Below are 11974 nucleotides of genomic sequence, written 5' to 3' on the forward strand. Positions count from 1 at the left end.
TCTTTCCCTTTTAATTACAGAGGAATTTACCCACTCTGCAATCCGATTTGGGCAAGTTACACCACTGGAAATAGATATTCTCTACCAACTTGCAGATTTATACAGTGTTACTGGGTAACATAATAATTAATCATTGTGCAATCATTATTTTGCTGTTTTCTGTGTGAACACTACTAATTTTCATCTTAATTTAAAAAAGTTGTATGTTCCATTGTATTTCATTACAGTAATTTATTCAATGTAAACTGACTTTGGTATATGCATGGGCTTTGTAAGTGAACTGAGTACATCAAGCACAATTATTAATTGTCGTATTATAGGTATACATATAAAATAGCAAATTACATTACGGTGGTTCCAAAAGGCTACAATACACTGGTATTACTAACTTTAAGTATTGATGATGTTTTGCGTGGGCCTTTTAACACACGTGAAATGTTAGATAGGAATACCTAGAACTTGTTTAATTTGTGTATTATATCCTTTATTACAAGAACTTGCTTCTGAATAATCCTAACTCCTTTCATCTCCACTTGTGAGCTACAAGAAGAGAATGCCCTTCTAACTCCCAAGGATTCTTCATTGCAGTGTAGCAGACTTCTTAGACATGCATTCAGATATGACAGGTGGTTTTTTTTAAACTCAGGATGTATTCTGTGGGGTGTGGCCAGGAATACTGTATTGAATATGTTTTATGTTTTATCTAACAGTAATTTGCTTTTCTCTGGCTTGTGTAAAGGCGCTTAACTTTGGCAGATATTGAGAGAATAGCACCGCTGGCTGAAGGTGCATTACCTTACAACTTGGCAGAACTCCAGAGGCAGGTAGGTAGAAGTGATATATACAATAAAATTGCTGAAGTTAAGTGAGTGTTTATGTGTACTTGCATATGAAAAATAAGAGTAAAACGCTTTAAACAGATTCCTAACACATGAAGCATGCTGTGTGTATTGCTTTAAGGATGGAAAAGGGGCAGACTACCGAGTATGTGTCTAAACAAGATACTAGATTTCATATTGAAGTGTGGCCTGTTCAGGTATGACCATGTATAGATACTTAGATTCCTTAGTGTGAATACATTTGTTCACTCCTGAAAAAGCCTTTCGTTTTACTAAGTAGTCTAACTCTGTAATTTTATAACATTATATTATTTATTATTATATATTATATAATAATACTGATATTATTTTTAGATAGTAAAATATGAATATTAAATGCAAGGCTTATAAATATGTTCTTTTTTTAAAAATTGGATTAATTGATTGGCTTAACCATTTATCTAAAAGGATCATTGAATTTTACTGTACTTGTTGGTTATCTGACGTAGACAGTAGAAGGGGAATTCAGATTTATTGGGACTGATGATAAGGGTAGAATTAGAAGATGAAAAATATTGGAGTAGAATGTTAAACCCTCTATTTCACTAGACCTTTAGATTCATGTTTTCTAGCTTTGCTTTTGTCATAGCTTCCTTATTATATATATACATATACCACAACAATATGTGTAGTACAGCGTAAGAATCCCAGATTGTGCAGGAAGATTTTGAATATAAATTGGTTTTTACTTTGATGGCTCTTTTCACAACTGTAAGAACTGAAGATATAGGAACAAACATTATGCGGGTGTTTCGCTTATGTTTAGGCTTTCCACCACAGTTATTGAGTACCATGCTGCTCACTTTCAGGAGTATATATTGCAAATTTGTGTTAAAAGCAAATCTAGATTTTGGGGGCTTATCTTCACTATATTTTTGGTTCAACATATAATCTGAGAGGTTTTCTTTTGCAAGCAGATCTGTCTAACTCTAGTTAAGTTATGAATTAAATTTTACCTTAACTTTCATCTAAGGTTGAACCTGGACTACTGCTGATACTGAAGCTTGCAACATAATGGGGCATCTGCTGTGCTGCTAATAGAAATATTCTATTCCATTCTGTTCCATTCCATATATATTCCAGAGAAATCCTTTTTCTGGAGCGTTTTGTAGGGGACTGCTCTCACAAGAGTAGTTCAGGGGGAATTAACTCAACTATTAATAATGTAAAGATAATAATGCACTCAGGAAAATCCTTGGAACAGTTACATAGCAGATTCAGAAAGGAAGACATACATACATGGTGATTACATGGTTGCATAATCATAAAATACAGGGGCCGGTTGCATGTTAGTGTTTATTCTGCAAAACAAAAAAACCCAGGATTTGATCTTAAAAGTTTCTGATGCTTTTGTTTATTTTTACTGTTAGAACTTTATGGGAAATTGCAGTTCTACACAGAGCCGTACATTCTTGAGTTAGCTTTACAAGAGAATACAATAGTGTTCATCTGAACCAGTGCGTTTTGCTCCAAGGATGTCTCCACGTCCCTTTTCCCTCTGTAATATACAAAGGGAGGTAGGATATCTAATTCTTAAAGATCTTGTATGAGCATATCCCAGAGTTCTGACCAAATACATCTTTGTGTACTCAGTAGATAAATTTTTTTTCATCCAGAAGGTTCCCATTTTCTTACAATGTCTAAACAACTCCAATTCTCTCTCTTTCAGTCTGTGTTAGGAGTTTATGGGGTGCCTATCAAGACATCTAAGGGCTCTGATTCCCAAGTGGGCATAGCCTGGCTTGGGCTGGGTTCTGCTCCAGGCTGCCCACACCTCACTTGGTATGCAGACAGCTGAGCTTCTTATGACTCAGCTGCTGAATGGCCACATCTTGCAGCTTAGCGTTTATGGCAATCTGACGCTGGTGATGAGTTGCATTAAAATGCTGCTCCTGAATTGCAGTGATTCAGCAACTGATTCCCAGGTAGCTCAGCCATCTGGACTGTTGGGGCAGGAGGACAGGCAGCTGGCAGCAATAACTTTGTCAGCCATTCCGAAGCTACACTGTCTCCCATAAAGTGAAATTTGGATTCTTTACCATGGTGATGCCAGTGACAGGTAGTACTGCTGCAGGGTGGACTGAGGTGAAGCGGCAGTGCAGTGACAGAATCACCCGTGCCTTGTTCGTCACATGTATGTACTGTATTTGCCAGTGGATGAGGGGTCCCAGGACTCTGAAAATGAAAGCTCGTGTTTACAAAGCCTTTTATTTTTCATCTCACTTTTTATGCATATTGCAAAGAGGTTCCTTTAAGCAATCACATCCACTACAAAATCTAGTATGCATATCAGTGACAGGCAAATCTTGAATTAGTTCAACTGCTATGGTTGAAAATTATCCCATATGGAATATAGCAAGTCTTCCATATGTGGGACTTGGAGTGTATTTTGGTTACTGTTATTACAACAGGTGGATTTGATCATTCAGTTCTCTTTCAAACAAACTGGCCTGGAACACAGCACCTGGTCTGTTCTTAGTGTTACTCCTCTGTTGTCCTTAGATGATTAGACATATCTGAGACAATGAAATAGGTGTCCAAAACCTACTTAATGGTAACAGCCTTCCTGTGGATTCCTCAAGACAGGAACGATAGAATGGATTGATGCAGAAATGTATACACAATGTTTATCCAGACTAATGAGAAATACAGAGTTTTGTAATTACATTCTGAACTGCCAGCTTTGGTTTTAATTGGTGTCTTTGTGGCACTTGCCTTTCTGAGTAGACAAAATACTAACTTGTTTTGTTTTACACTTCCGAATTACCTTTGTAGCTTGACGCTGTTACAAAATGAGCTCATCGATTAAAGTTCCGCTCATCACTAGAACAGAATATACTCTTTTCACGCTCTTGGAGTAACACATTATATTTTCATCCTATTCTACATTCTGTGTTAAGAAAGCACAACAGAAAGCAAAGTAATTTCATTTTCTTTGTTTTATAAGGAACAGTATTTTACTAGACCTTATCCTAAGTTAACCTTATGTTACTTTATTTAACTGTATCAATAAAATGAAAGATATCCCTTTCTGGAAGAGAGAATATTATCCCAGTGAGCTCCAGCTGCCCTTGGAAAATGAAAACAAGTTTGTAATCACTTTATGTGATTTTAAAATTCCTTCTTAAAGGGAAATCTAAATTTTACATAAACTCACTGTATCTTTGTAGATTTCGTGGAAATGGAAATTAGCTTGCTTTCAACCATGTTTACTTTATTGTCAATTTTTTCATTGTGTACGATTTTCTTAAAGCCTAGCAGCTGAATATGCTATGAGGATGACAGCTACAGTAATTTTCTGTTTATAAATATTCATGATTTGAAAGCTATAGCTCTAATTACATTCATTTACATATCCATCTGAACACACAAGTACACTGCAAACTTTGTGGACACTTATTTAATAATATAAAAGTGCCATTTCCTTCACAAAGAATTTGATTTTTAACATCCAGTGACATACTCATTAAGATTAATGTCTGAATGTAATGAGCGGATTTTGATGAGAACTCTGTGGAGCTTAGAAGAAAAAGAATTACCTTAAAACAGCTAAAAGGAAGCAGGTGTGCTAAACTAGGAGAAAACTTTTGTGGAATGAAGAACCAGTCCTGTTTCTAAGCCTTTTTTGGGTAGTATTGTTGCATGTGTGTTTTATTTACATAAATCAAAAGAGTATTTTAGAGATTTTTTTGGTGGTTGTTTTGTTTTCATTGTGATTTTTTTTTTTTTTTTTTTTTTTTAAGATCAGGAAAATTTAGTGTTTTGAGACTAGTGGGGACTTCTTCAGATTTATTGCTTCTATTTGCTTGTAAAGGCAATATGTTTGATTTATGCTTTTTTATGCTGGTCCACATGTGCATTTGATAATTTTGGTGCTACCCAGAATTTCTGTTCTTCTCTGTTAAGCTATATTGTTGGGGGAGGAAAATGTCATGTGAAAGGAAATGGTGGTAGTTGTATCTTTTTCTTCTGTGGAAAAGCTGTATAAAATACAATTCATGGCTTTTTTACAAGTAATGAGCCCATCTTAATCTCGTAGACTTTCATCCTACATTGTGTATATACAGTGTAACATTATGCAATAAAGGCACGGTTTTGCACATCCAATGTAATACCAGTCCAAACAGAGTAGCTTACACTAAGGTACATGCTGTCTTTCTGTGGATGTTCCACTTTCCAGAGCTTCAGTAAGCTGCACGTAACTTAGTTAAGTAGCCTTGGTGAGTTAGCTGTGAAACGTGCATGCCATCATCTTTGTGCAGAATTCATGATGTGCATCAGAGCAAAGCCGCCCGTAGCTGTCTGAGGTCTGTATACATTCCAGCTGTGCTGTCAGGAGTGCATCTGCCAATGGTACAGGGTGCTTTTAAGAAAAGCAGGTTTGTGTTTGGGAGATTGGCTTCAGTATCTGCTTTAAGATGGAATTTAACAGTTAGTATCTTGGCCACTTATATAACCCAGACAGGTTATACTGCATAGTATAAATTCTTTTCTAATCCCCTTATTTACGTTTGGAACAAAAATTTGGCCCATCTTGCATATTTGATAGTGCAAGTTTGTGAACACTTACATCTTGTTTATCAGTTACCTTGTTTCTAATAATAATCATTTAATAATACTGTTATGAATCTCCGCAGATATTTTCTGTGCAGACTTGTATTTATCTAGAACACTAGTACATTTATAGTAGTGTATGCGATTGAAGTGTGTGAGGTCATCATTGTATCTGTAAATTATGAACTGCCTGAAAAAGTCTTGTGGAGAATACTTTGTGGAATAATTGACTTTTTGCTTGTTTTGAAGACATGAAATGTCATGTTTATGCTATGTATTAATGTATATGTAATCTTAAAATATAGCCTATGCTGATAGATGCTGTCTGTGAGATACTGAATTCCTTTTGAGATACTGAATTTTATTTGAGCCAAAAGGGGATTCCACGCCAGACAAATTCAAAAGCAACAGAATGGAAAGTAGCAAAGTTGGTTTGAGCTTCTGTCTGCTTTTTCCTGACCATAGTTGTTTCAGTTATACTAGGAATATGTAAGGAAGAATATTTTCTGAAAGGAGCATTTGAAAAATGTGCTTCATTCATTAGACATAATGGAAGTTACATAGTAATTTCTTTTTTGTTTTTTCCTCTGTAACACAAAGCTACCAATTTTTATCAGATTCTTTCTGTAACGTTACAAAAGCCAATTCACAGGCATCTTTGTTTTCTCATGCAGATTTTCAAGCTTTTTTTACTTTTCTTTTCTTTTCTTCTCTTCACACAGCAAGAGTTTGGAGAATTAGGCAGGCCTATCTGGCTCCAGGTAGCTGAGTCAGCTTACAGGTTCACTTTGGGCTCAGTTGCTGGCGGTGAGTAGTATTTCTGGTTTCTGTTTTCAAGCTTGGATTAGTTTAACACTGTCTTGCCAAACTACTTGGTCTCATCTAAGGTGTATTTCTTGGTTATACATGTGAAGCATTGGAGGGTGGAACCACTTTTGGTTTTGCCATTCCCTTTCTCCTCTTACCACTTCTGTTATAGTATCCCTCCACAGTCCTCTGAAACTCCACTCCAGTAATGAGTTTCCTTACTGGTAATTCAGATTGGTTTTCTTTGTTCTACGCACCTTGTTTTATTCAATAGTGTAAGCCGTTCTCTTTGAGAGTTTTTTCTGGACATTCAGTGTTGCCCTTTCTTACTTCCAACCTATCAGAGACCTTGCCACCTTATGTATTCTTTGTGTTTAAATAAATGTTGTAGAAAATCATCATCATAATTATACACTACACCAACAATGATGTTGCAGAAATAATACTCCAAATGCTTTCTTACAGCTGTTGGTGCTACTGCGGTATATCCCATAGACCTGGTGAAAACTCGTATGCAGAATCAGCGCTCCTCTGGTTCAGTCGTAGGAGAGTTGATGTATAAAAACAGTTTTGACTGCTTTAAAAAGGTTTTGCGTTTTGAAGGCTTTTTTGGTCTTTACAGAGGTAAGTGAATAAACAATAGATATACATCAAGTTGGGGATTTTCTGCCTCTTTTTTTTTTCCTTTTTTTAATACCTCAACAGCTAGTTTCTCATGGGAAAACCAGGAAACTTGATATCATGTACAATTTTGCTTCTGTTTCATACAGCTCAATATTTATCTTTTCTTGAGTAGTGTTCATAAACAATTGCAGGGAAAAAGTCCTAATTTGTGGGGTGTGAGTGTTGTGGACATGATTGTTGTATCACAAACTGAGGATTGTAACTTTTGGCTGGAGGCAAACATCAGGAGCAGATTAGCATCTGAGGAATAAAGATCGATTTTCCTGCAAATATTTTTTGTTAAGAGACAAAAGACAGTAATTTTGAAGTCTGCCTGTTAAACTGGATGCCCGATCTTATGCCTCATACTTTTGCAGGTAGTGGGACTTGTTTTATGATTTTATTCCGTGAACAAGAAATCACATCCTACTGTTGTATTATGTGCTCTATTTTACTTTAAAATATCAACAGTAGAACTCATAAATGTTGTAATTTAAAAAAAGAAGAAAACCTCCTCTAAAATATAGGTTAAGAATTCAAAGCAACTTTTTATCAGTTTTATCAGTTAGGCTGAAAGCTATCTTATATCTTGTTTTAGCTTAGGAGAAGATTCTGAAAGGGTTTTTATCACATCAATAAGGTGACTTACATAGAGGGTACATCCTAGCCAGTCCTCTGAAATGGATATTCAGTTGCATTCTCTTATTTTTATTTGTCATTTGACATAACTTAATGAAGTGCACAATTTTCATAAGGATCAGTAAGGTATTTATCAATTGGCACACTTTTTTTTTTAGTTGGAGCAAAGCCACTCACTTTTATGATGGTCAGTGCCTTTTTTTCTGCTTTGCAATGTGTTCTGTCAATGAAGACACTGGACAGTGTCCTTTAAAGACAGCATCTGAGAAGTTTTTGCATGTGAAGGTCTGTGGATTCTGGCTAAAGAGTTTTTTGTAATCTTGCAGGATTTAGCTATGCAAGTGAGTAGAGGGAAGAATATGTCAGTGAAAATGTTAATGAAATAGCTGTATTCTCTGTAAATTACATTTTACTTGTAAATTGTTTTCCTTTTTTGTTGCTAAATCATTCACAAAAGGAAATACTCCTTGAGTTACATTTATAAGACTATTTCTATGGTGCTGTTCTACAGTATTGTTTTCTTCTCTTCCCACCCACCACCAACCATATAGTTTTGCAGGGCAGCTTCTAAAGCTGATCATTTGTTACGTTTATTTTTGTTTTCTAACCTTTCGCAAAGGCTTTGAAATCAAGGATGATTCCACTGATGAGTTAAAAGCAATGCTTTACACTTGAGAAAAAAATCTGCTTGTTTGAAAGAATGTCAGCTTGTTAAATTTCTTAATAGTCTGTTTAATGATTGTCTTTAAGATTGTTTAGCAAAAGAAGTTCTTGTAGTTGTTTTGAAAATGTTACACTTAATGGTTGTCATGTTACTAAGGTCTTGGACTCCTAGAATTACATGGTCTGTGGAAGTATATTGAACTAAACAACAGAAACATTCATGGAGTTGACTGTGTGTCTGTTACTGGCTTCTTGTATTCCTGAGATGGATTATCCTAATTGTATTTTAATATAACGGTACATGTAGTCGTTTACCACAGTTTAAAAAATAGACCTGAATGCATACTGGAAAGTTCATATTTTTACATGAAAACTTACAATTTTTGGTCAAAAAAGTTATGACACACTTCACACACTTGGCATCCAACTTCAGAACTAATGAGGTATTTTTTAAGGTCCCTCACTAGACCATGCAGGGTCCCAGGTTCTCTGACACACTGAATGTGTGTGCCCAACGAGTTCAGCTGCATAGAAGAAGGGGGGAATTGTCTTGTGGTGTTTTGTCTGGTAGTTTTGGGTTTTTAAAATGTAGGCACTGCAGAGCTGGATTTTCTTTTCATGGTAGACGAGAGATTCAAGCTGGGAGGGCAGCATTTCTTTTTGTTATTGTCAACCTTTCTTTGTATTTAATAACTACCTTTCCTCAGCATAGTAAGTCTGTAAATCGCACAGAAAGTACTATGTTGGAAGAAAACACTACACTGCATATATTAACTGCTGCACTTTCTATTTAGGTACATTTGCTGTGAGCTTCCGTTTAAGGCAGTAGTATAAAAATTCTGCAGGCTGAGTGCTTTTGGCAATTTTGAACATTCTTTATGAATGTTTAGCTATTATTCTTTTCACTTAATGGATAGTGGAAAGCTACATTGATATAGTTTTGTTGTTGTTATCTGATACTTGATATAATTAACATGGGATTTTTTGTTAGTTAACTGGCAAACACTTTTGACAAATTGATATTCCCTAACCATGGAATAACATTAGGAAGTGACCACTTCTAATAAAAATAAGCCTTTTAAGTTTTATAATCTATACATATGCCAAAATTACCGTGGAGAAAATGGATTTAAAAATAACAGATGCTGTTTTAATCTTGTATGTTAGGAAGTTAAGACTGCCATCTACTGATTTTTTTCTTAAACCTATTAGTTCCTAGAAAGGTGTATGTGCTTTTGACAAATGGCAGTTCATGTTGATAGTAGCTATTTTCCAGGAGCACGGGCCTTTTCAAAATCGTTTTCTGTCCACTAATGCTTCCTCTTGGTGAGATAAAAAATACTTAATAGTAATAGGGTTTAAAGCAGTTCATGCTACCGTGTTGGACTGAACAAGCAAAAACCCTTTATATCCTTAGTTGAATGGAGCCTTCAGAAAACTCGGGTTAGTGAGTCAAGTGGAAGTGAGTTGATAATTTATCATAGTCATGTCTATATCTCACAATTACTCTCCTACTTTAAAAAGCAATTGCAAGCTTTATGGAAAAATGATATTAAGGGGCTAAGAAAGTCAAATGAACTCTTTTGTAGTAGACATATACAAGATGCATGTTCAGTCCTTACACTTTGTTTCTTCTGTACAGCAACAGCGTCAGGCTTGACTTGGTTGTGGAAGGGTCACCCTTTTCATTACTATTTTCAACAGAAATCTTAATATAAAATTGTATTGGTATGAATACATGCAGTGCTGTAGCAGCATCACATACATAAATGCCATCCACCTCAAAGGATATCCCATGTGCAGAAAGGTGTTTCTGTAGAGCTCTTATAAAATACTAGTTTCTGTATTAGGAAGATAATGTTGCCTTATGATGTCTTTGTTTCTATAGGCTTGTTACCACAGCTGATAGGTGTTGCTCCAGAAAAGGCTATTAAGCTAACTGTACGTATCTTTTTTTTTTCCCCCTGGCATCCTTTTGTTTGTTAACTTACACAGGATTTATTTCCTAAAATGTGTGAAAGATGACCACTTACAAGCACTCTAATATATATGGTTACAGATGTACTTGATATATGTTAATAAGGAGGAAAAATAACTTAAAATTGTGTGTAATGTATTATATCTTTATTAGGTTAATGACTTTGTCAGAGACAAATTTACTAAGAAAGATGGTTCCATTCCACTCCCTGCAGAGGTCCTTGCTGGAGGCTGTGTAAGTATCTGTCCTGTATTCCTAGGAAACATTGATTCTCAGTCAGGTGCAGTACAGTTGGAATGACAGTTAATGGGTGTGCTTTCTCAATTTCAGCAGAACTGTTCTTTTTTCTCCCAGTCACAAGAACTAAAAAAAGTACTACTGTTTGGAAAGCTTTGCATACTTCTGAGTTGGGTTCCCTTGGAATTATATGCTTGAACAACTTCTTTTGGCCCAGTTTCTAACTTTCAGTTTCAGCAGTGGTTTTATTCACAAAAGGTTAAAGGAGAGGGTGCCTTTTCTCCCTTTCCATACTTTTGCTTGGGTTGGCATTCATGGTTAGTTTGGAAAGATACAGGTACTCCTTGAGAATGGATTACAGAAATCATGTTCGAGTTTCCTTCGGGGTAGGGGGGAGCTAGAACAGTTTAAAAAATCTATTTATTGCTGAAGATTTTAAGAAGGAAAAGAAATACAATTTTCAACTTGTTATGTGTAAGATTTTTCTGTTTGTGAAAATGGGGAAAAACTGAACAATGTAGTCTTGCCTTTCAGATAACATGTATGAGGGAATTTTCTGTTTAAATGAGTTTGTATAATATGTAGCTACATTACTCCAGACGCTAACTACATCCATCATCTAAATACAGTTCAAAAACAAATTGTGTTTTCGTTGTGATTGAGGGCTGTAATAAAGTGGATTTCTTAGCAAACTGTAAGTGGATTGAATTGATATAGATGATAGATTTCTTTTGGTTTTGCACATTGTCTAATTTCATTTGTGGGATTCCCTGACAGTTGTTAACCCTATAAAATGTTTAAGGCTTGAGTTAGGTTACTTTTGTAGTGGAGAACACTAATAACTTCCAGTTGAGTAGGCTGACAGGCTGGTATAAAACCTCCTCAGCTTACAAGAAAACCTGGGGCAGAAAGGTTGTTGACCTCTGCAAACTTTTAATTCAAAGAAGCAGCCCTGAAGGGAGGCTGCTTATAGTTCTGACTGATTGAATTTGGCAGCCTGGTACTTGCTTGAGTCTTCACCTGTCAGTGTACAGAGTTTATTTTCTGAGAAATGTGAGAAAGCAGCTGTGATGTATAGCTAGCAAAAGACTAACCTTTCTCTGGAAAGCTCACTAACACCAAAAACACATACAGGTAATTTCTAACAGAAGTGAATATAATTCATTAGTGTTTTTCTCTGTGTTGTGGTTAAATTGATAATTAAAATCAAACATCTGATAATAAGTTTTATTATTTTACATTCTTTTGTACTGAAATGTATAATACTAAATTTAATCCACATTAGAGGCTTTTCCACTTCCTGGTAGGTACTGCTTTTTCAAAATAGCTTTATTGTCTTACTGTAGTTAACATGCAAACATTCATTGGGGAGAAATTTGAGTTTCAGATAAGCTTTCAGAAGTTTGGATATTTCTGTGAAGCTGAGCAGATTTATAACCTGTCCAAACACAACACTTTCTTCTAGCTGACTGTCTTAGCTGATATTCTCATCTTCTTCTTCAAGATAATACTTATCTCACTCAATCTGGGAGAATTTTAAACAAAGTTGGCCTTT

At 35.5% G+C, this 11974-nt stretch overlaps 1 protein-coding gene across 1 annotated transcript in view; it reads left to right on the forward strand.

Moving 5' to 3' along the window:
- Window positions 1-10416, forward strand: part of LOC104627481 (calcium-binding mitochondrial carrier protein Aralar1) — a gene marked incomplete at its 3' end in the record, with an annotated part of 34586 nt that extends 24170 nt beyond the window's left edge. Inside the window, exons 7-12 of the mRNA XM_010295762.1 lie at window positions 21-114; window positions 740-824; window positions 6155-6239; window positions 6705-6863; window positions 10093-10145; window positions 10336-10416. Of these exons, the coding sequence (XP_010294064.1) occupies window positions 21-114; window positions 740-824; window positions 6155-6239; window positions 6705-6863; window positions 10093-10145; window positions 10336-10416 (557 nt within the window). The remainder of the gene's footprint in view (window positions 1-20; window positions 115-739; window positions 825-6154; window positions 6240-6704; window positions 6864-10092; window positions 10146-10335) is intronic.
- Window positions 10417-11974: the final 1558 nt, after the last annotated feature.

Source organism: Phaethon lepturus, unplaced genomic scaffold, assembly GCF_000687285.1.
Source record: "Phaethon lepturus isolate BGI_N335 unplaced genomic scaffold, ASM68728v1 scaffold5671, whole genome shotgun sequence".
In the NCBI taxonomy this organism is placed as follows: domain Eukaryota; kingdom Metazoa; phylum Chordata; class Aves; order Phaethontiformes; family Phaethontidae; genus Phaethon; species Phaethon lepturus.